The sequence below is a fragment of the Elgaria multicarinata genome, chromosome 3 (genome assembly GCF_023053635.1).
Source record: "Elgaria multicarinata webbii isolate HBS135686 ecotype San Diego chromosome 3, rElgMul1.1.pri, whole genome shotgun sequence".
Classification (NCBI taxonomy): Eukaryota; Metazoa; Chordata; class Lepidosauria; order Squamata; family Anguidae; genus Elgaria; species Elgaria multicarinata.
The window spans coordinates 109248541-109272309 of NC_086173.1; the positions used below are offsets into that span (position 1 = coordinate 109248541).

The following is a 23769-nucleotide window of genomic DNA, read 5'->3' on the forward strand; positions in this document are numbered from 1 at the left end:
AAATGGGATGAAGCTTCTCACTGGCCTCAATGGGACTTAGTTCTAAATAGACATATATGGGATCGCACTGTTAATCATGTTGTTGTTGTTTTGTGCACTGGCACAAAACATGGTTATTGTTACATGTTCCTATATTTAGAAGCTGAAACTAAACAGTTTAAAAGGGAACCTGGTTACTGTTAACTGTGGCTGGCACCTGTGCATATGCAATACTAAATCATGGTAAAACAACCAAGGAAAATGAAGGGAGAATCTATGTGGGAGAGAGGAAGAGAAATGGAAATGAACCCATTCCTGATCTTTGACTCATGGTAAAGAGTTTAGCAGCATTTTGTCTGCACTGACCTATCTATAGCGTGTAAACCGGCCTTTTTTTAAAGCACCTGCCTGCTAGCCATAGGAGGCAAGAAGTTGCACATAGGGAATTCCACAGATGAGTGAGACGGCATGGAGTCCCTCCAGTGGACAGCCAAAAAAAGGAAGCCCCCTCCTTCATACCCAGCATAGGAATGCAAGGGGGTGTTGGAGGAAGGACAGGGATCTCTCCTCCGTTAGTCCCCAGCAGACTAGTAAAAGCTGTTTTCATTGTAGTAAATTTTGAGGGATTATTTACCAGGCTGGTATAAGCAGAACCCGTTAGTGAGGGTAGAACGCAACTGATCAACAGAATCCATCCTAGATCCATTCCAAGTAGCTTAAACTGATGTAACTTGGGCTGATGACATGTAACAATCTACACCTTTATTTTATGGTGTAAACACAACTTTTCAAGCCTTTAGCACATATTCATGAGTCACTTTCAAGTCAGAAGCCAAAAACACAAGATGCATTTTCTGACAAACACTACTTTATTATCCAAAAAACATCCATCAGCAAGGCCCATTCGTAAGACAGGATCACATATTCAGTGAAGTGATACTAGTCTCATTGCTCTTCCCAAAGTTATGCATGTGTATATTGGGTCAGCCTGTTGAACAAAACATCACTGTATCCATCCTGAAGTCTCTACATTTAAACATTATTAGGCTACTGGGGCGCTGGAATGTTTATACATGACGGAGGGAAACAGCGAAGCTTTCATCTTGCACAAAACAAGAAACAGACTCACCACTGTGCGTTGCTTGTTAGGCAAGAAAACACGAATAGTATTGCTTGTCTTGGAGGAATCTGAAAGTTTCCCATCATCAGATGCTCTGCGTTGATAGCCGAACTGCTGGACAATAGTAGGTGAAATACAGCTGGATCCATTGAAGACAGAATCCTTTAATCCAATTCCATCGGTAAGAGCCTTCCAAGCTCCATGAATGTGTTCCATTGAAGCAGTCTAAGTAACAAAAACCTTTTAAAAAGAAGGACAAACGTTCTGAAGACAAGTTCCCGTAAAGGCAAAATCAAAACAATTTGTGATTGTTCTGGTGTAAAGGAAATATTTGCAACACTGAGGTGTAGGCCGATGAATTGCAATTTATGTCACCAAATCTAAGAAAACTTTGTTAATATCTGTGCTTATTTTGCTTGTTTGGGTCTTTATACATACAGATGTACACGTGATTGTGGCCACTGGTAAAGAAAAGTGCATGTTATTATTGTTTCTTAGACCTGACACGTCAGAAACATTCACTCTAAACAGCTAAAGGCATGCTAAGTCTGAGACCAATCAATTAACCCAATACAGGAGCAATGAGAAGCTACTTTGATTTGTACACAATAGTTAAAAGGTGTAGTGGTTAGAGAATTGGACTGGGACTCATGAGAACTGGATTCAAGTCCCCACTCGGCCATGAAGCTCATTGGGTGACTTTGGGCCAGTCAGCCTAACCTACCTCACAGGGTCATTGTTGAGAGTATAAAATAGAGAGGAGGAGGACTGTGTAAGCCACCTTGGGTTCCTTGGAGGAAAAAAGGTGGGATATAAATTCAAAAAAGAAATATATAGATGGATTGTATTAATGTGTTTTGTTTTAATCAAATGCAAACTACTTTTCTCCAAGGAATTTCTATTTAGCAATACATAGATAAGAAGTTGATCCACAATGGCACTATTAATGAATGTATTTGTTAAGACCCTCCCTTCACACGTTACTCACACAAAGGGGTTCGCACACAACCAAGGGCAGCTGAGTCTTGCTGCAGACCCCAGCCCAAGGTCACACAGCTTCCCTCGGCCCTGCTCCTGACACTGACATGCAAGTGGAGAGAAAGCCTGTGCATCCCCACCTCAAGTATGGGCATTGGGGCAGGGAAAACTGCACAACCACACCGCTCCTTCCTTGTGTGAGCACTCCTTCATGTGAGTAACACATGAAGTGGACTTAGACATAGAGGTTTATATTTTCAAGATTTTATTAGGCTGTCAAAGACTTTTTAGGCTACAATCCTAAACACACTTAATGGGGCATAAGCCCCAGTGAACCCAGCATAAATACTTCTCAATAAACATGAACAAGGTTGCACTGCCAGTCCATCAATCTTCTAACCAAAAATTAAATAAATCTGCAAACTGACAATCTCAATGTAGGTGGCCTTTTGAGACATTGAAGTGTGATACTACTTACAATTTAACAGAAACTATCACTAATTACAGAAGACCACTTATAAGTAAGCCCACAAAAGTGAATAGTCTGAGAATTTTTGTACTAACCTGGTAAGAGATCCATGCTCTGTGTTTCTATGCTGGCTGCAGCAGAAGACTACCCCCAGCCCGACCCTTTCCACAGCCAGCATGAGAAACACTAGCTTGTTAGATTATTTTTTAAAAAAATACCTTCTAACAAACAGACTGAAAGATGAGGGGCAAAGTTGAGGGATGGGCTTCTCTTCCTTGGGAGCCCACACAGAAATCAACTGGACTTGCAGAGGAGGTATGGGCAGATCCAATCCTCCTTCGCTAGCCTCTTCACTCTCTTGTCTGGAATTCTATGCACTTACCTATGGCTACCAAACACGTTGTAAAATAAAAGGCTAGAACTAGAACTGACAGAAAACGTGCCATCAGTTCTCAATCCCACCAATCAAATTTAGCATTTGATTAGTTTAAGTTATAGTTGACAAATCAGTACATTAAATATATTAACACTAGCAGGCCTAGTATTTAGATTTCCCACTACTGGTAAGGTTCTAATAAGTCCTCATTTAATCTGATTACCACAATCTATAGGTTAAAAATTAAAAACAATTATCTGCCCAAGGTGGTATATGCACGCTAATAATAAATAAACAAACCTCTATTCAGTGGTTTCTAGCATCCTAATGCTACCCATGTGAGACAGTGGGCCATGGCCATTGGCACATGATGCTACACGCTGCAACCTATCCTGGCTAAAATAAGCCACCGTGAGTTGTGGATATCATGCGAACCCATCAATTTATACTCCCTGTGCAATTTGCACCATCAGTGGGTTATATAGTCAGGAGTATAGTCATAGCCTGAGAACACTACCCACAAGACACATGCAAAATAGCATTCCCAGGCTGCATCTATGACTCGTGTGTGTGTGTGTGTGTGTGTGTGTGTGTGTGTGTGTGTGTGTGTGTATACACACACATATACATACATCTCTCCCTTTTTGTATTGCTCACCCATTTTCCACTAGGAGGGGAAGAGGAAGAATGCTGCAGCAGCCTCTGACAAATCAAATGAGAAAAACTAGAAACACCAGCCTTTTTTCCTCCTCTGCAGCCTGTGCCTCAGTATTGCAGAAGCAGGAGCAGGCCCAGGACTGTGGTGACAGCACTAGAAAGATGGCATAGAATCAGTAAAGGTTGAAAATTTTCTGACCCAGAAAATTTTCCCCATTTGTATTTTTCTGCTGAAAAAATATTTCAAAAACTGCACTGTTCCATAATATTAAGTTGATACAATATTATTCAAGTCCGGCAGTTTTGAAATGGTAATTAACATTTTTCTGGTAACATCCTTAGGAAGCATGTATATATGCTAAAAATGAATGTATAGTTCTTTGGCTATGCTGAACTGAGTAAATTAAGTTTTCAATGCCTTCACGTGTATTTTTCGTAAAATTTAAACAAGTTAAGAAAGTGTATGCTACTTTGATGTCATATTTTACATTATTTTTTATTGAGATTGCAAATATTTTAAGTAATGGTTTGAATTGATTTGAATTTTTTATTTTTATTTTTTAAAAGTAGTTTATTGAATGTTTTCACCTAATCAAATATTCCAATGTGTGTGGCTATTGGGGGTGGGTGGGGATGATCAGACCAAGGGTCCATCTAGTCTAGCACTCCGTTCGCACAGTGGCCAACCAGCCATCAGCCAGGGAACAGCAAAGCAGGACACGATGCAACAGCACCCTCTCACCATGTTCTCCAGCAACTGGTGCACACATGCTTACTGCCTCTGATACTGGAGGTTGCACTTATACAGCTTGTGAAATTAATGTAACATATTTTTTTAGGCTGCAGTCCTATACACACTTACCTGAGAGTAAGCCCACCTGAAAAAGTGGGACTTAATTTCAAGCAAACCTAACACAGAATTGCAAGGAAATTTTGTTTATTAAATTTGCCAACATGCTATATCAGAGCCCAAGTGATTTGCACTGGAAACTGTACTGGGATGGGGGATCCAACTGAAAATGTTCCAGAAAATTCATGCCAATGCCTAGAATTATAATAAAGGAATAAAGGACCACTATCGTGTATTTAAGAAACAGCCAAAGGAAAAGAGGTATCCTGCATAAATGGCCAGAAGTACATCTCAGGGTTGCTGGCAAAATTAATATTTAGCATATTGCACATTTCAAGTGTTCGAGGTGCTTCATACACATTTGAGACACTAGTAACCTCCATAAGGCCACCAAACTCCTATGATGTCTGAACTAGGAAAACATTGTTTATGGCTTTTTATCCTTGTTTGTAGGGAGCTCTTAAACCGGGGGTGGGGATAATGTAAACTGGTAGATCTCTGGATGGTTTGCAGTAGAGCAGTAAGTGCCTCCAACACACAATCATTAAACAAGAGCAATTTTTAGGTCTAATTTATACTGTCAGAATCCCTGATCTGTAGTAATACAGATATAGATTTTAATTTGTCTATGCAGACCATCCTAAAATATGGCTCATAAGAGTTCAGTAGGTAAAACGTTCTGCCCCTACACCACCATTTTTGAATAGGGCTCCAGTTAGTGGATCTAGTAAAAAACAGAGTAGATCCCACACGTCTGAAGTCTGTCTCGCCCTGCCTTGAAGTGTGATTCAAGAAAAGACAGGTTGCTTACCTATAACTGTAACTCTTTGAGTGGTCGTCTGTGCAGTCATACATATGGGTTCTGCGCCTGCACAAAGCTTTTGTCAGAAACTTCTAGAGCTGAGACATTTCGACAGGAAGCTGCCCCCTTCCTACTGTGGATGAGCCAAGGGCAGCACTCGTGCCTTTCTCCTCAGTTTCTCCAAGGGCACCACAGCAGCCTCAAAATAAAAGTAATGGCGCAACCAAAAAGACACATGTAGCAGTGTGGGCTGTGTGACTGCAGAGATGATCACTCAAACGACTAGTTATAGGTAAGTAACCTATCCTCCTTTTTTGTGGTCTCTGTGTATCACACCTACGGTAACCAACCAGCTTGCCTACCATGGAAGATGAAACAGGTGATCAAGTCAAGAGGGATGACAAGTCCGCCCATCCAAAAGAAGCATCTTGTAGAGTCTGAACACAAATGTAGAAGCTAAGACCAGGTAGCCGCTCTGCATAGGTCTTGATGCAGAACATTCCTGGAATAAGCAAAGATGAAACAGCCCAAGTAGAACGGGCTTGTACTGTGCTTCATATTGGCAAACACTATAGACCTAAATGAAACTTTTGCAGTGTCAGAAGCCCAAGTGATACCAAAGAACCCTTCTTGTTACCTCCATAACACGGAAAAGGTTTGGGAGTCTTACAAAATGGAGATGTCTTGTGAAGGAAAAAGGCCAAGGCCCTCCTTATTTCCATAGTATGAAAGGATACTTCTAAAGGTGAAGATGGATTTGGAAAGAAGACAGTAAGACAACGTCCTAGTTTAGGTGAACAAAGAGACCAGTTTTGGTAAAAAGGTTAGGTTTGGTCAGAGTATGACCTTGACCCTCTGGGTTCACCTTGATGCTCTGTGAACCGCCCAGGGAGCTTCTGCTATTGGGCGGTATAAAAATGCAATAAATAAATCAGACCAGAGTGCAGACAATTCATTGGCTCACCATCCAGACATGACATCTATTAAAAAGAAGCACCTTAAAAGAAAGGATTCTCAGTTCACAGGTGGCAAGAGTTTCAAACAATCATGACATCACCAACATAAGACTCCAAGATCTCCAATGGGAGGTGAGGGGGAAGGCATAATAAGAACACAAGAAGAGCCCCGCTGGATCAGACCAAGGGTTCATCTAGTCCACTGTTCTGTTCACAGTGGCCAACCAGATGCCCATGGGAAACACACAAGCAGAACGTGAGTGTAACAGCATCCTCCACTCCATGTTCCTCAGCAACTGGGGTACATAGGCATATTGCCTCTGATAATGGAGGTAGCATATAAACATCAGGACTAGTAGGGGCTAATTCTGATCTCATGCTTGAGCTCAGCAATTTCATACAGCAAGAAAACATGATAGCTGAAAAGCTTGCATCAGAATATGGCCTATTGAGACAGTCGTTTATCTCAAACAGCAAGATTATAATTTTAAAGCCACTAAGCAGGTACTTACTGGCTAACAAAATATTCCATACTAAAGAAGTTATCTAAAATTTCCCATTAAAGAGTCATGTAATTGTTAATAGCAATTTTGAGTATTTGACCCTTGCAACATGACTCTCAGAAGTATTTGCAGAAGTCCTGTACTAGATCCTGTACTAATCTGTGAAGTGTCTCTACTGCATAAGAAAACCTAGTCAGTACACTTGTAACCCTTGCCAGTGTCAACATTTCTACAGGTCAATCAAGGTGACAAACAACAAACTGCCAGTTCTGACGACTTTCTTATCAGGAGTAGCTAGCAAGGTAGAACATTAATGATACTCAAAGGTTGATGTCCATATTACTAGAGTGTTTGAACATAATCAAAAAAACATGTAACTTCTACTTGTCTATATATTCCTTATCTATCTTGTTGACTTTTCTGATGAGCTCTGGGTGGTTCTCCCCTAATGTTATCATCACAACAAGCCTATGAGGTAGGTTGAGAGAATAATCGTCTCAAGGTCACCAAATGAGTTTCATGGCTTAGTGGAGATTTGAACCACATTTCCCCAGTCCTCGCTTACTATATCACACTGTTGCACTTACCCCGTATTTCTTCGATTGTAAGACGTCATCGATTGTAAGATGCACACTAATTTCAGTACCACCAACAGAAAAAAAATCTAAGACACACCCGTGATTCTAAGACGCACCCCATTTTTAGAGATGTTTATATGGGGAAAAAGTGTGTCTTAGAATCAAAGAAATAGGGTACATTATTACGATCTTCCTAGATCTAGAAGGTGTTCTGGTCATACAAGGGGTTATAACATTTTATCCCCACAACCTTACCGGGGGGGGGGGGGAGGCCATCCATTGAGCTTCTTAGTTTTAGTGGCTAGTGTTGGACTTCCAATACTTCTCACTATAAAAGCCACTGGCCTTTCAGTTTGTGGAAGGTTGTGTTATTTAGCAGAGGCTCCAGCTGACAGGAGGGAAAGCGATTTTGCAAACCCACCTTTCTCCCCCACAACTACCCCATGCCACCTCCAACACTGTTCGAGGGTCCCCCTAATTAGGGCTGGACAAGATCTGTCAATTTTGGTCTAGCCAACATTGCCTATTTTAAGGTCAACTCTTCTGACTTGTTTCCACACAAGCTTGTGATTTATTTTTTAAAAAATCATACAGAAATCTTTGTGTGCATTTCTCCCTGTGAACACACATTTGTACACATTTTTAAAATACTTTACATTACTGAAATGCAGTCGTGTGCACTTTTCTTAAATACTTGCATTTTATGTGCACCTTCCCTAACATGTGCATTTCTCATAAGACTACCTATATTAGAAAGTTTGAAAAACACAGATTTCAGAACACAAACCTTCACTGAAAACTCAGGAAATGCAAGTTGGGTAGATCTGTAAAAAAAAAAAACTAAAAAACCCACAATGGCTACTAGCCCTGATAGTTGTGTGCTATCTCCAGTATTCGAGGCAGTAAGCCTGTGTGCACCAGTTGCTGGGGAACATGGGTGGGAGGGTGCTGTTGCACCATGTCCTGCTTGTTGGTCCCTGGCCGATGGCTGGTTGGCCATTGAGTGAACAGAGTGCTGGACTAGATGGACCCTTGGTCTGATCCAGCATAGCACTTATGTTCTTATGTTCTTAAATGAATTTCTCACCCATCCCTATCCCTAACTCTAAAACACAGATTTGGGGGATATAAGGAGAACTGGTGAAAATCACCTATCCCTTCTGTCAGCTGACGAGTTCAATGACCAAAATTCCACCCTTCAGATCCGACTCATTATGTGACACTTCAAAAGGGAAGACTTACCTCACAGGACTGTTGTGAAGTTATAAAGCTGTTCTGATCTCTCAAGACGAAAAACTGAACAGGGATTTAGTCTCCCCACTCCAAGTCCAAAACTGTTTCATCAATTTGACAGCACTTCATCCATGATATTAGCTTAAAATCCTTGAAGAAATGAGGTTTCGTCAACACCTGAGAATAACAAAGTGAACAGTTATTATTCTGTCATGATTGTCCAAGACAAGGGCTTCTAACATAATGATAGGAAGCCATCATCCTGCGGGACGAAATTAGCCTACCGAGGACTGTAGTTTGCTCAGAAAGGTTCCCTTTCTCCTCCATTTGCCAGAAACCCAATTTAGCCAGCATAAAAATAGAAAGAGAAGGGTGCTCACTTTATTTGTGTACATATGCTTCCCTCCCTCACTCCCTCCGTATTCTGCCAGAGAGAGGGGGAAGCTAGCATAGAATAAACACACAGAGCTATTACTAGGCAAAGGCTTCATGTCTATAATTCCATCCCCACCCTAAACAGAAACAGTAAGGGGGAGGAAGAGAAGGATAGAGGCATGCCAAGGAGGAAGCAGCAGTAGCTATTGGGCAAGGAGCACACCTGAAAACAGGTCACTTTGAGATATGAAACTTAAGTCCTCCATCATCTCCATCCCATTCTCTGAGTAGCTAACCTACAAAATTAGTTGTACAGGAAGGCTCCAATGTATTAAGATTCCAGGGCCTGTTCCTGTCACTGTTGTAGGTGTTCATCTCAAGCAGGCTTCTGCCAGTGTGCACTTGAGAGAATTTGCATTTCAGAAAATAGTTAGGTTCAATCTGAGTCTTGTAAATACAAACAACTTAAGCAAGCACAGTGGAGCCATTTGACAGTCCACATAAATAGTCATGCAAATTTTGAAAAGCCCATTTTCACCCAAGAAAAACAAGATATTCTCTACCTTCCCAACAATAAAATGTATGAAACCAGTAACTTTTGGCATGCTTCACAAATCTTCAGTTTACAAAAGTGATCTGAAAAGTATAATTTATTTTTGCCATTTTAGGAGGCTCAGCTTTTCTTGTTCTAGGAGCAGAAATGCTACACAAAGTAGCCTGTGAACTAGGCAGCACATTCAAGCAAACAGTCCACCACATTCTGTTTTCAATAAAGCAGCTTGATTATCACCAATGGATTCTTTACATGTCAGAACAAAAGAAAGGTCTACTATCATGGTAGTGGTAAGAGAAAAAAATCATTTCCAATTACTTTATTCCTCCACAACTTGTATAAAAACAAACTAAATATCCAATGGTGAACCAAGGAAAAAATGCCACTTGAGTCATTTTCCCTTGAAGAGTCATTGGCTCTGTTTGCATGTAATGACAACCCATCAGTGTAAAAACAATTGCTCTGCCTGTAGCATGGCCGCCTCTTTCCCTTTTATCCAACAATCCACAATCACCTCATATATAGGTCATGGAGGGTGACTTTCAAACCCAGCCTGCCAAGTTTAGGGGCTAAACAACCCAATGGATTAATCGCTGAGTTGCTTAATCCCTAAACAACTCAGCGGTCCGAGTTTGCACGTCACACTTCACAACCTACAAAGGAGCCAATCATGGGTTGTGCAGTAAAAGTGAAAGAGGCAGGCTTACTCAGCCTTAGGCATGCACAACAAACCACAAGTTTTTAAACCAATGGGTTGTTGTTACATGTAAAACAGGCCAATGAAATAAAAGACAGAAATGGGTTATCTGGCCAGGAAAAGAGGCAAAACCAGTCTTCTCACTTCAGAAAGGGAGGTTACGATAAATGCTTGAAATCTATGGGACTACAAGTATCATGGAATCAAATTTGAAAGGTACCATGGAAGTCATCTAGTCCAACCCCCTCCTCAATGTAGGATGCAACTACAGCACCCCTAACAGATGGTCATCTAGTCTCTGCTTAAACACCTCCCGCAAAAGAGAGCCCACCTTTTCCTCAGGCAGTCTGTTCCACTGTCAAGCAATAGGGTTTTTAGAAAGTTTCCCCCAATGTTTAGCTGAGATCAGTTTCCTTGCAATTTCCACCTAGTGATTCTAGTCCTGTAATCTGAAGCAAAAGATAATAAATCTGCTCCATCTTTTGCAGGACAGCCCTTCAGACATCTGAAGACCACTAACGTATCACCCTTTAAACTTCTCTTCTCCAGGCTAAATATGCCAAGCAATTTTAATTGTTTCTCATAGGACTTCTCTAGTTTTCTCTAGAGTACTTTCTAGACCTTTCACCATCCTAGTCGACCTCCTCTGAAAAATTTCAGTTTGTTGATGTACTTATGGGGCACAGAGAAACAGACACAATATTCCATAATGCAGAAAGATATGGACAGTATACTTTTGTTAATACAGCTTTTTTTTAGCAGCCACATCATAGTGTTGGATTGATCAGTGTTTGATTAAATAAGGGTGCAATCCTATGTTGTTTAGACAGAAAAAGGCCTACAACTCCTAGGATTACATTTCCTCTTACTTAATTTCATCTTATTGGTTTCAGGCCAGTGTGTTGCAGCCTATCAAGATTATTTTGAATCTTGATTCTGTCTTCTCTCCAAGCTTTGTGTCATCTGCAAATTTGATAAGCATCTCCTCTGTACCCTCATCCAAGTAACTTATAAAAATGTTGTAGAGCACACAGCCTAGGATAAAACCTTGAGACACTGCATTTGAAACCTCCCTCCAGTTTTAACACAGCCAAACGTGCACTTGTTGGGTACGACTGCTCAATTAGCTATGGGTCCACAGAACTGTGCTACTGTCCAGCCCATATTTTACCATCTTGTCAACAAGGATGTAATAGGAAACCTTGTCTAATAACTTTGCTGGAATAAAAAAAAATATGTTCATGGTGTTCCCATGATCTATCATACTAGTAACTTTTATTTTTTTGAAAAAAAGGTGATAAGGTTAGTCTGGCATGATTTATTCTTAATACACCCATGCTGTCTCCTAGTAATCAATGCATTATTTTCTAGAGGCTAAATGATCAGCCAAATCTGTTCTAGAATTTTGACCAATATTGACTTTGGCTGATTCGTCTGAATTTCCCAGATTATGTAAAACATGAATTCTCTTTTACTGTTTTTCACGTTTACCGTGGTTTTATAGCAACAATTTCCTGAAGATCACATTTTTCTCTGGCTATCATTCTTGCATGATAATATGCAGCAGATAAGATATATTAACTTCTAAGTTTCATTGGTATCCAAGCAAACTAAGGCAGGACTGGGATGAAGCTTTGGCTCCAAGTCTAAGGATTGCTCCATAAGAGTAGCTAAGAGGGTATGCATGCATCAGTTTTAAAAAAGTATTGAAGGAAAATTATTCAATGGACCTATTCACATGTTCATGGAGGGGGAAATAAGTCATGGTGGCTTATTTTCTCCATCGCGCCTGCTTGTTGCATGCAAAGGGAATTTTCAAATTATCCTTGCTGACACAGCTTACCACGTCATGCAAACCCAGCAAGGGTGGCTTATTGCCGTAGTTAGCAACCCACTCCAAAACTCAGCCCATGGGTTCTAGATAGCTTGTTAACTATGGCAACAAGCCACCTTCATCATGTTCGCACAACACGGCAAGCCACAATGGTGAGGATAATGATACAAATCCCCCTGTCATGTACAGCAAGGCAAATAAGCCACCATGCCTTATTTTGCCCTCCGTGATCGTGCGAATAAAAGTATTAACAACTTAATGTTGTTCCCCCACTCAATCCAAAGGGAGAAGCGGGTAAGAAATAAATAAAACGTTGTTGTTGTTGTTGTTATCTACGTTTGCCTGCCCCCAACATGCAAAACAAATGTGTTAAATTTTATAATATTTATGGGGAGAAGTTCAAACTTTACCAATTTAACCTTATCTGAACTCTATATTTGACTTTTGCCATTTATAATTCATACCTTGAGTAAATAGTAAATGCTTTAAAAGTAAAGATGCTCCAAGAAAAGCTGGCAATTTCTTAAAGCAATGCATGAATTAAGGAAAAACACCTTTGACTAAGCAGGAAAGATTCCAGGCTACCCATCCCCCACAGATGCATTGAAATGTGATAAATGACACCATTGAATCTAAAATATTTTTTCAGTTCTGTCTTTCTCATGCACTAATTTAAAACCCTTTAACACTTACCCAGCTCCGGAATACACCAATTAAAAGTAATGAATAGAGAAATGTCTGAAGAGTACCCCATGGTCTTGATCGTAGAAATAGGGGTTACTGTGCTGAATCCAGGATTTTAAAAGCTACATAAAACACAAACACAGCCAAGGAGAAAAGCCCAAGCTACACACCTGAGGCACAAAATGCACACTACTGTAGACCAATGGCCCTTGTAGAAAAAGAAAAGCCCTCACAGCAACACACTGGAAACCCGTCAGTGGGGAAACTACTGGTTAGGACAAGGGAAGAGAAGTGGAGCAAGGACAGGATTAAGCATCCCTTCTCCTTGTTGTTCTTCTGCTCCTGTTCATCTTTAGAAAAAGAAAAGCTGTTTCCAGTAAAAGGGCCTCATGCTTGCACATCTTCATTTATTTAGCTGTTCGCTGCTAAATAAATGAACACCCACACTCTAATTTAAAAGGTTTGCAAGGAAATCTTGTATGTCTAACTACTAGCAACAGTGACTAGCAGTGCTACAGTGAGGTCTATAAATGGGACAAACATGTTTTCCTAAAAGCAGATCAGAATTTTTACAGCAATGTTAGTCTGTTACCTTTTTGGGAGGTGGGGTTAATTTTAAAATAAGGTGTTTTTAAAAAAAAAAAAAAAAACTTTCTGAAAGATTAAAAACAATGGAAATAAAATACAAGGACGACTCTTTAGTTTTCAAAATAAAAGAGTACATAATAACCACTAGGAAAAATTGAATGTTCGTGGGGCGGGGTAGCTGGGGTTCATGGGGAGGGGGAGCTGGGCGAGGGTTAATCCCACATTTCCTTGGGAGTTCAAGATGACTAGCCAGAAAAAAAATGCTAAAACTAATAGACTTAACGTGTAACGGGCGTTCATTACAATGAACTCATTGGATATGATTTCAGAATTCGGAAAGTTTACTGTCACAGAGCACATGCATGCATGCATGCACGCACGCGCGCACACACACATACACTTTTAAACACAGGATGGAAAACTTAGACCAAAGATCACATATGACCTAAAAGAGGACTGGGCAGAAGGTAGTTCTCCAGATGTTTGGGAGTTCAACTACAAGAAGCCCCTGTCAGAATGGTCAATAGACAGGAATGCTAGGAGTTGAACCCCAAAACACTTGGACATGTACTTTCTGGCCACCCCTCACCTACAGTATTTTCAGATATATATGTCCAAATCCTAGTAAGTCAACAGCTGTACTAAATTTTTGTTTTTAAAATCTAACACACACAAAAAGCATCACTATTTCAAATCTCACTATTTTCAAGTATTCAAATATTTCACAACTAAGGAAAAATAACTATTCCAGATAAGGGCTGGAGTACATATTACGTTTTGCCACAGAGATGCTGCCAAAACCACTACACTGGTCAGAATATGTAGAGGTACTTACTGCATGAAGCTCCGTGATCATGTTATGAACTTCAATACTCCTGTTTTCAGCAGCATTGCCAGCATAGCAAATATAGTTATGTGCTCCAGCCCTAAGAATACCAAATGTATTATGTGCATCATAACTAGGTTCACACTGGGTACATTAAAATAATATACCATGTATAATCTGCATAAAATATACAACTTGGCTAAGCTTTTCAGTACATTATAATACAGAATTGCCAAGCTTTTTGCTATGGACACATTCTCCACAACAACACTGTATTCCATGACTAATCAGCACCTAATGAAATGAATTCATTTTGCTGTATGCATATGACTTGAAGCTTCATTAAAATCACAATAAGTCATCCATTCATGCAAGGTTGTTTGTTTTTAAGAATACAAAAACAAACAGACAAAACCCTACAAATTCAATTTCTGGATTCTAGGCAGCTCAATTCAACTTCGAACTCTTAAGATAACAAAGTCTTTGATGGTTAAATTCACTAAGATGGCACATTGTTTTAACTGTTTTAATTGTTTTTACTGCTTTTAAATTATATATTGTTTTAACTTGGTTCATGGTTTAATTTGTTTTTAGCTGTGTATATTTATTGTTTTATACAGTATGCTTTTATCTGTACGCCGCCCTGAGATCCTAATGATAAAGGGTGGGATACAAATGTTTTAAATAAATAAAATAATATCAATAAGACACACTTTAGAAGATTCAAGGTCAGTGTAGTGGATAATATTGGACTTTTTAGCCATGAAGCTCATTGAGTGATTTTGGGCCAAACGCTCTTACACACTCACTCACATTCTCTCTCAGCTTAATATACCTCACCATGTTGTCATGGGGAAAACTGAGATCTCTATGTATGCTGTCCTGAGCTCCTTTAAGAAAAGTCAGATACAAGTGTTTTGAAATAAACAAGGAAAATAAGGAATATCTCTTCTCGAACTATTACTCAGGATATTGTCTTCTGTCATTTCACTATATAGCCTAGCCAATGCTTCTACTTTTATACTTCCCTTATACTTTTGCTATCACTAGTACAAGCATTCTATCCACTGCAATGCACTTTTGCTTCAATTAAAAGACGTTGATTACCAGCCCTCTGCCCCGCCTCTACCAGCAAGAGCCTCCAGTGGATCAGAGACCCTTTGGTTTGTAGAAAGGCACCTCAGGATCTAAGCCACATTCTCTCTGATCAACTAGAAGTAGAAGAATTGTATACATAATGCTGCATGACTCAGTGGCAAGCAGCAGCCTTGTAATTTTGAAGATTCCTTCTATGGGGTTCTGGCCAGAATACCAATAGTGAATATATTCACAGCCTAGTGGATGAAGATCAGTGTTAACATTCAGCCACTTACACTTAGGCTCTTGGCCACAGAAAAACATCCTTACTTCCAAAATAATGGCAACAGATGTGTTAGTCAACTATAACACTATTTGTAAGCTTTCAATCCATTTTTAAAAGATACACAAATTAGCTGGTCCAGACGAAATCCGAAAGGCAGGAGAAAAACATTTAAATCCTTATTTTAGATTCATACCAACTACTCAGAATTAGGGATGCATGAGAAATTTGTTTTTGTTTATCAGGATTTATCGAGTTCACACATTCTGGACTGAACATGTACTCAAACACAATCTTTGGTTGAAGTCTGTAGATTTCCGAGCTTACAATGTGATTCACAAATTTAAAAAATGCTTTCAACAATGTGCATACATCTGAAAAATGTGCATGAAAAATGCGTACAAACATGCTTCAATCAATGGGAGAAGAATATATACATTTCAAAGATACGCACAATTGAGACGTATATTTGGAAAAATATGCACAATATGCACACACTTCCATGCAAAAGGGAAAAAAAACTAATGGTAGCAACCCAATATGGACACAAGAAGAAATGAGCTTTGAGGTGAAATTTGGACATACTCAAGTGTTGTTTGTAAGCATATCCCTACTCAGAATAGAAGCCCAGTATTTTAAATGTGCTTGCTTTTTCTGTAGACTATGATTTTGGTCTCAGAAGAAATTAGCATACTGAAGAAACTAACATCAAATGTATTACTATACAAATTAGATAGTCATTTAAATATTTTGATAACATTTTTTATTGCTGCAATAAAAAGTCTTAAAATTTGTTATCCATGCAGTTAGATCATAAATATGCATACTCAGGTTCCAGTGAATTCAATGGTATTTACTAGGGAGTAAGTGTGCTTAGTATCACAGCCTCTGTTGACCTGGTTCACAGAACAGGATAGGCCATGGTAGCTTAATTTATCATGCCAGGTGCTATTTTTGCATGGGACCGCAGGCACCCGGCTTGCCATGGCTTGTCGTGTTATGCAACCCAGACAGCAGGGGTTGCCACAAGCCACAGCAAGCTGGGCACCCATAGGCACCATGCAAACGTAACACCCATGGGTGCTTGGTATGATGCGACAGCCCCTGTGGGAACCAGGCCATTTTGTAATGTATACATGTTTGGATTGCTTACCAATGGAACAGCTGAAATGTTTTTAGTATTCAGACATATTTATTTTTCCAAACCAAAATGAAAGAGCCAGGATATTTTCAGTTCCATAGAATAAGAAAAACAGCAAGTGCTCTAACCATATAATTTATATCTATCTATCTATCTATCTATCTATCTCATGGTATAATACTAGTAATATTCTAGCTCTGTTACAAACATGAGGTTTATATGATGTACAGAGCCATTATTAGCAGTAATGCAGGCATTATTCCCAGAGGCACCAATAGAGTTGAATCACTGGGTACAAGGTCAGCACCATATGTCAGGGTTTTTTTTAAAAAAAAATGCCCCCATGCCCACTCTCTCCTCCTGCCATAGTGCTTGGGGCCCCGGCCCCCACCCACTCTCCCTCCCCCAGTAGCACCTTCTCTCTCTCTTCCAACTTTTAGAAGAGGATGTGTGTGCTGCTGAAGTTGCAGTTGTGCCCTGCATCTTCATTTCTCCAGAGAGCATCTAAGCAGCCCCATGTCAGCCCAGAGGCATTCCAGCGAAATCAAGAAGTTGGGTGTGACTGCAGTTTTGCTCTGCAGCATGCCTGGACACTTCTAAAAGTTGAAAGAAATAAGAGAGAAAGAAAAGGTGACATTGCCTAGTAAAGGAGAGTGAGAGTGAGTGGACAAGTGAGCACAAGAAAGGACACAGAAGGAGCAAAGCGAGTGCTCGCCAGATGCGGGGATCTTGTCAACACCACTGTTTATTCCACTGCCACCAATAATAGTTTCATCAAGTATGAAACTTTACAACTATAGGTTAGCTTGCTAACAGTAGGTAATAGACACCATAATTTCTACAGCCATGCACTGTACTTGTTTAGGGATCTATTCCTCAAACTAGAAATCAACAGAACATATTTCACCTTACTCAACTTTCTATCATAGCAAATGCTTTACAAAACAATCAATGACTAAGATTTATGTCAATTTTAGTATCAAATGTGTTTTCTTACATAACTCTAAAATGTTTATTATGGTAGATCTCAAATGTAATTTAAGTGCATCTACCATAAACAGATTCTATAAAAAATATAAACAACTAAATAACATGGGCTAGATCCATTCAAAACCTGAATGCATCATCATCATCACCACCACCACATGTTTATACCACCCAAGACGTAAAGCTCTCTGGGCAGTTTTCCAGAACAATGTAGGAGATCTAATTTCAGTAACTAAAATGAGACCATAGAATGTACTGACTTGAATAATCTGAAGGCAGGTAAGGTAATTCTACACTTGTAAGTATGCAGATTTGACTAAGTACTGCTTGGATAGGAGACTAGCTAAAAACTAAACAAATCTATCTGTTCTGCTATAGAGAAAAAGGAGGGTAATAGCTGTAACATATCAATAACAAAAAACTCAAATACAACACAAGGCCATGTTCAGAAAGATCCAGTTGAACTATGTCTACCTTTGAATAATAAAATGTTGGGGTATTTGGTAAGTATTTCTCTTTCCATAAGCTAAATATTTGACACTATTAACTTCAATTGGTGTTCCTGAAATCCTAAAGTCAGTTTACAAAAGTAACTATTTTAAAACAACCAACATAGCCAGAAAGCCTTTGCTCAGCTTGTTATAATTCCTGAGTACAAGTTGTTCACAGACAATGCTGCAAGATTTATATCACGTCTACAATAATTATGTAATAAAGACTTCTGGGAATTTCCTTGCATGATGTTGAACACAGATTAATAGCAGAAATTTAACATCAGACTGTCATATCTCCATATACCATTCACAGATCAATCTCTCTTTCAGCAAGAGTAGTTTAAACACAATTTTTATATCTGATGTGCTCACCATAAACACACATTTCATCCAGAATATCACATAGCACATAATTAAAAGCAGAAAATCAAATACTGCCCTATCTAGTCATCTATGTAATTCTTTCTATTCAGTATGTACCTGAAAAAGGTCAAACAAAACAGACTAAGCCAGCTAAATAAGAGAGGCAGTAGATGTTCAAGTTCTGCATAATAAATGTGGGAACAGCATCACTTTTGCCCAGAATGCAGCGACTCCATAGAACCAAGAGTTGTGTACACTCCCGTTCCTCAACACACTGGAACACATCCAGCCAATAAAAACTGGCTCTGCTGAGAACTCCCAACTTCAACTTTATCCCTATTCAATCATGAAAACAAGGTATATAGGAAGGACTAGAAATCTATCTAGGCCACACTACGCACACAAAAATATTAGTTAACTAATCAAATTGTTAATTAACAAAAGACAACATGTTGATGAGCCTAGCTCTAATTCCATCTAATATACTATCCCTTATTGCAACATACCATAGTGTGGAGCTTGCTGCAGAACGTAGGTGTGGTTAATGTTTTCTTAACATTCAAAGCCACTGGCTGAATTCACATGTAACAATAAGCAAGAAATCCTAGTTAAGTTAATCACAATGTGCATGCAGCCCATTCGTTCCCACTTCATATCTCCCCTCATAAGCCAGCTTTAAATCAGGGCTTGCTTTGGCTTGCAAATCCTGGCTTGTTTGGTTATACTTAACCAAAATTCCAGGTTCAGACATCAAGCAGATTTCTGGTTTCTGGTTTGTTTACCCTCTTACATGAAGCAAATGGGTGGCATACACCAGCACACAAATTCTGGTTTAGCAAGCCAGGACTCCTGGTTTATCATGATGGGCAAGAGAAGTGTCAAGAGGATCGGCAAAGCTACAACCTGAGGCAGTAAAGCTTCAAATGTTAAGTTCCTGGCCCTTCTCACCTTTGCATCTAGTCTATTTCTGTTCATTACTAACAAGAGGCATATTGCCTGATAGTCATTTACTACTGCAACAAAATAATCCTTAATTAAACCAACAAAGCCTCAGAAGTAAAGGAAAAAAGACGCAAGGAAAGGAGCTGTTGCAAGCCTGGGGAAGCTGTAGTGTATGCCTGCCATCAACACTTGAAAAGTTTTCACTTAGCTGTTTGAATGGCAAAGTTCCCATCGTCCTCATTTAAGACCAGGGCTTAATGAGCAAAAACGTTCAGCATATGCTTATACTCTTGTCGCTTTCTGACTGTTCTAGTCATATGGCAATAGCCTATGAGAACATATGGGATACCATGCATGCAAAATCATCATTTTCCTTTGAAGCCAGAAAGGATTCTGCTATGAGTTGTTTTGGTCTCATTAGAGCTTCTACAAGAGGCTGCAAAACAGGTGTCTAGGATTCAAGGAAATGGATGATTCACACACCAGATTAAAATGAAATACAGGAAAATGCTGAAGAACATGCAAATATAGAGAATAGAAATGTAAAATTTCTGAAACTGTTGAAGCCATGGGGGGGGGGGGGGAGGAAACATCCCCCCCCATTTTTTCAGAAAAAAATGATTTTTTTTGGTTAATGAAAAATAAGCAATACCTCTTTTCAGATCTAAGCCAATTTGCTGCTTTAAGACAGCCGTCCCCAACCTGGCACCCTCCAAATATTTTGGACTCCAGCTCCCATCAGCCTCAAGCAGCATGGCCAATGATCAGGAATGCTGGACAATGTAATCCGAAACATCAAGAGGGCGCCAGGTTGGGGAGGGCTACTCTAGGAACATAAAATATAACCTTTCTGTTCCTTAAGTTATTAACTGTATAACTCAGTTTGCTCATAAAATTATTATATTTTAAAACCTTTAAAAGTAAATTTGTTATCACTGTCTGAATAGATTAGAACAACATTGAACAAGTGCTACAGCATCAGAAACACAGGACTCTGTAGAACAAAACTCAAACTGTCAAAAATGCACCATGATGACTCTACTCACATGTTGGGAAACTGAGCATAAATGTCTTATCAGTAAAATATACTTTAGAACAATAATTGTAATAAGGAATGAAAGAAATTAGTAGGCTGGGAATCTTACAGAGAGGATTAAAAAACATTTTCCCCCTATGGCTTCATTATTTCCAGACATTTTACATCTCTAGTCTTTCTATAAAATTGTTCTTATTAAATAGTTTGTAGAAATCATTTGAGGGGAGTAAAGGCTGGGTAACAATATATAAATACTTGGTCTTAAATTCTCAAAGAAAATATTTCATAATCCAAAACTGTTCAATTTTTTTGGAAAAAAGCAAAAACAATCCTCAGAAAAAACAGTGGGTTTTTTTCTTCCAGAATTCTTCCGGGCCTTCACATCTCTAATGAACAAGGAGCACTGGTAACAATGGGATTATGTACATTAGACTTCCCAGCCTGGTGCCATCCAGATGTTTTGGACTACAGTTCCCAGCATTTCTGACCAACAGCCATGCGGCTGATGGGAGCTGAAGTTCAAAACAACTGGAAGGCACCAGGTTGGTGAAAGCTGGTATACTTACTATACAAACATGTGTTCAAAGTACATGTTACACAGACAGTTCATGCCGCTGTTCTCTTTAAACTTCAAAGATACCACACGGTGGTAAAATCCATTGGATAAAACCATCAAGCCTATTAATCTAGTATAAAATCAAAATAATCCTGCAAGACTTGCCAAAAGATAAGCAGGAAGATTTATCACAATAAATAAACCAGTCATACTATCATATATCACAAAACTTGGCCTAGCATGGTAGTGCCAGAGCCTAAGGATGTCCTACTTCTGTGAAGTCTGCACTAGCTCTTCCTACAGGACCAATTCACACAACACATTTCTCTCTCCACACAACTGTTGTAAACCACCCAGAGAGCTTCGGCTGTGGGGCGGTATATAAATGTAATTAAATAAATAAATAAAATAAACTCCTATGGATAAAAATAACGTATGAAACAGTAAATGAGACTGCAGAAATCCCCATGATTGTTGCAGCATTTTTCCTAACAGCTGCAATCATAGGAATTACTGCCAGCCATAAATATAATCACGTGGTTCATATATTGTTATCCCTGTCAACAACTGGGGCCATTCACATACATACAAAACTCTGAGCCCTAATGACCGCTAAACAAGTGCTAGAGCATCCACTACTAATTAGCAGCAAAACACTCCAAGAAACTCTAGGAAAGCACTGTTGATGCTTGATCCCACAGTAGTTTCCATTGATTTTTCCCCTAGCCAGGATGCATACAAGGAAACCACTTGAATGGGAATATGGAATAATCACACCAAGCTCTGTGAAGCTATGAAAAGCAAAGGGAAAGAGACTAATGACCTCTGTAAGGAACTAGTTGGCACAGAAAGGAATTTGCTAGAGCTAAAGTGGCATAAGGGTAGATTCAAGACTAGTCAGTCCAGAAATAAATGCACATGCAAACACATTCCCATGTGAAGTCATGCTTCCAAAGACTCTAATTAATTCTGTCTTTTCATACAACAGAGCAGCCAATATAACCTCCCAAAAAGTCTAACAAAATTACTTCATTGCCACAATATAGTGAGTTGGTTAAGCATAGTAGCTAAGAATGTGAGCCAAGAAGCCCCTTATTCAAACCTCACTTCTATCTCTCAGCCTACTATCTCTCACATACCCCTGCAATGTGATTAAACTAATACTAACCTGCCTCATAGGGCTGTTGTAAAATTACTGAGATAATGTATGCAAAGCTTACTTTGAACTCTCAAAAGTACTATTTATATAGTGAATATTACTATAGTTAAGGCCTAGATGTTGCAAGTGTTTTAGTACATTTACCAGCTTTAATAATACCTTTTTATTAGAACAAAGCAGATTTCAAGAAAGTTATTTTCCAGAACTGAAGATTAACAGGCTAACATATGAAATCAAAGACAGAGATGGAACCAGAAATACAAAGGGATACAAAGAAAATCATTTATCACTTTATCCTATGCAGTGTTCAGAGACATAAAGAAGTATTTGCTGGCTAATACCCACATTCTTTCCTCGTGAGCTTTTTTCTGGCTGTAATGCAAATAAAACTAATTTCAGTTACTGTCCTCTAACTTAAAATCACAAGGACAGATCTACTGGAATAGGTAAAAATAGCACTATGAAGATGCCAAAGGAGAATCTTTCCACTATATGGCCACTGCTTAGACTGCAATATCAGCTGGCTTTCTTTTTATAACCCTCTGGCTATATGCACACACACACACTCACACACTAACACAGTAAACTTTAAAAGACTGAGAAAGAAGACTCAACCTTTCCTTTGCATTCAACTCTACCCTTTATATTTTCTTAGATTATAGCCAATTCCTAGAGCCATTTGTTTTTGTTATGTGAACAAACAAACATGCATCTAAAAACGAAGACCTTGGCTTTCCTCACTTCTTGTCTGATTCAAGCATACCATCATGAAAAATTACTTCAACTAACAGAGGAGCCAAGTCTTTCCAAAATAACTGCACAACTTGCAACCCTCCAAACTAAATGCACCAGCTGCACAGTAAACCTTAGGTATCTCCTGCATGACTGGGACAACCAGAGGGAAATTGTCATTCACTTGGGAAGACACAAGTAATTACTGGATAGGTCACACACTATGGACACCTGAAATAGATGGGAGAAAGAAAATGCATATTTTACTCCATAACACTAATATGAAGAACAGAAGTTGAGCAGATGGCAAAGCATCTCCAAAACGTGAGTCAAGCATCTTCTTCCTCATTGGCAGCTAGTTTCTCAACAGTATTTCCCATAAATATGAATTTTAGGGGATCTTTGTACCCTCCTCAATATATACTTTATACCCAGTAGGGATCTGAATGGTGCCAAATCCCACAAAATAAAGAACCTAAGATATTCCAAACGAGCTACTAAATATTTTGGGAGGGGGATTATATTTCTTAGTTGCGAAGCATTACCAGGGAGGAGGGCAAGATGCACCATTTGTCTGAAGCTCACCAACAGCACAGAGTCTAGACCAGGGCTGGGAAGCCTGCGGACTACATGTAGCTTTCAGGGAGTCTCTTCTGTTGTCTGCAGGTACCCTACCTGCCACCTGCACCCCCATCCCCAAATTCCCCAGCCTACACCTCTCCTAATGTACCTATTTCCCGTGAGGGTCTAAAATTATTGTTTCCTGCTCTAGTAACGTTGTGGTTACTCTCTCAAGAATAACACTGAGATGGAAATCACAGAGAATGGAAAGCTGAAGCATCCTTTGCCAATCTAACCTGCTGTATTCCATGCTTTCTCAAGGAGCCTGCTGAACTCTGGGTTTCCTTATCAATAATGTTATTCTTCAGAGAGAGACCACA

At 39.4% G+C, this 23769-nt stretch overlaps 2 protein-coding genes across 8 annotated transcripts in view; one reads left to right on the forward strand and one right to left on the reverse strand.

Moving 5' to 3' along the window:
* MKRN2 (makorin ring finger protein 2) overlaps positions 1-23769 on the forward strand; it is a 202759-nt gene that overhangs the window by 50818 nt on the left and 128172 nt on the right. The gene's annotated exons all lie outside the window — the stretch shown is intronic.
* The window catches only part of RAF1 (Raf-1 proto-oncogene, serine/threonine kinase), a 53930-nt gene that overhangs the window by 25615 nt on the left and 4546 nt on the right, over positions 1-23769 (reverse strand). For 4 of the 7 annotated variants that reach the window (XM_063121233.1, XM_063121231.1, XM_063121234.1 and 1 more), the window contains exons 2-3: positions 8511-8678; positions 1109-1339 (exon numbers count right to left, since the gene is read on the reverse strand). In XM_063121233.1, the coding sequence (XP_062977303.1) occupies positions 1109-1315 (207 nt within the window). In that variant the 5' untranslated portion in view covers positions 1316-1339; positions 8511-8678. Of the gene's footprint in view, positions 1-1108; positions 1340-8510; positions 8679-23769 lie in introns of those variants that run through there. The other 3 variants (XM_063121237.1, XM_063121236.1, XM_063121235.1) reach the window with 1 other exon arrangement.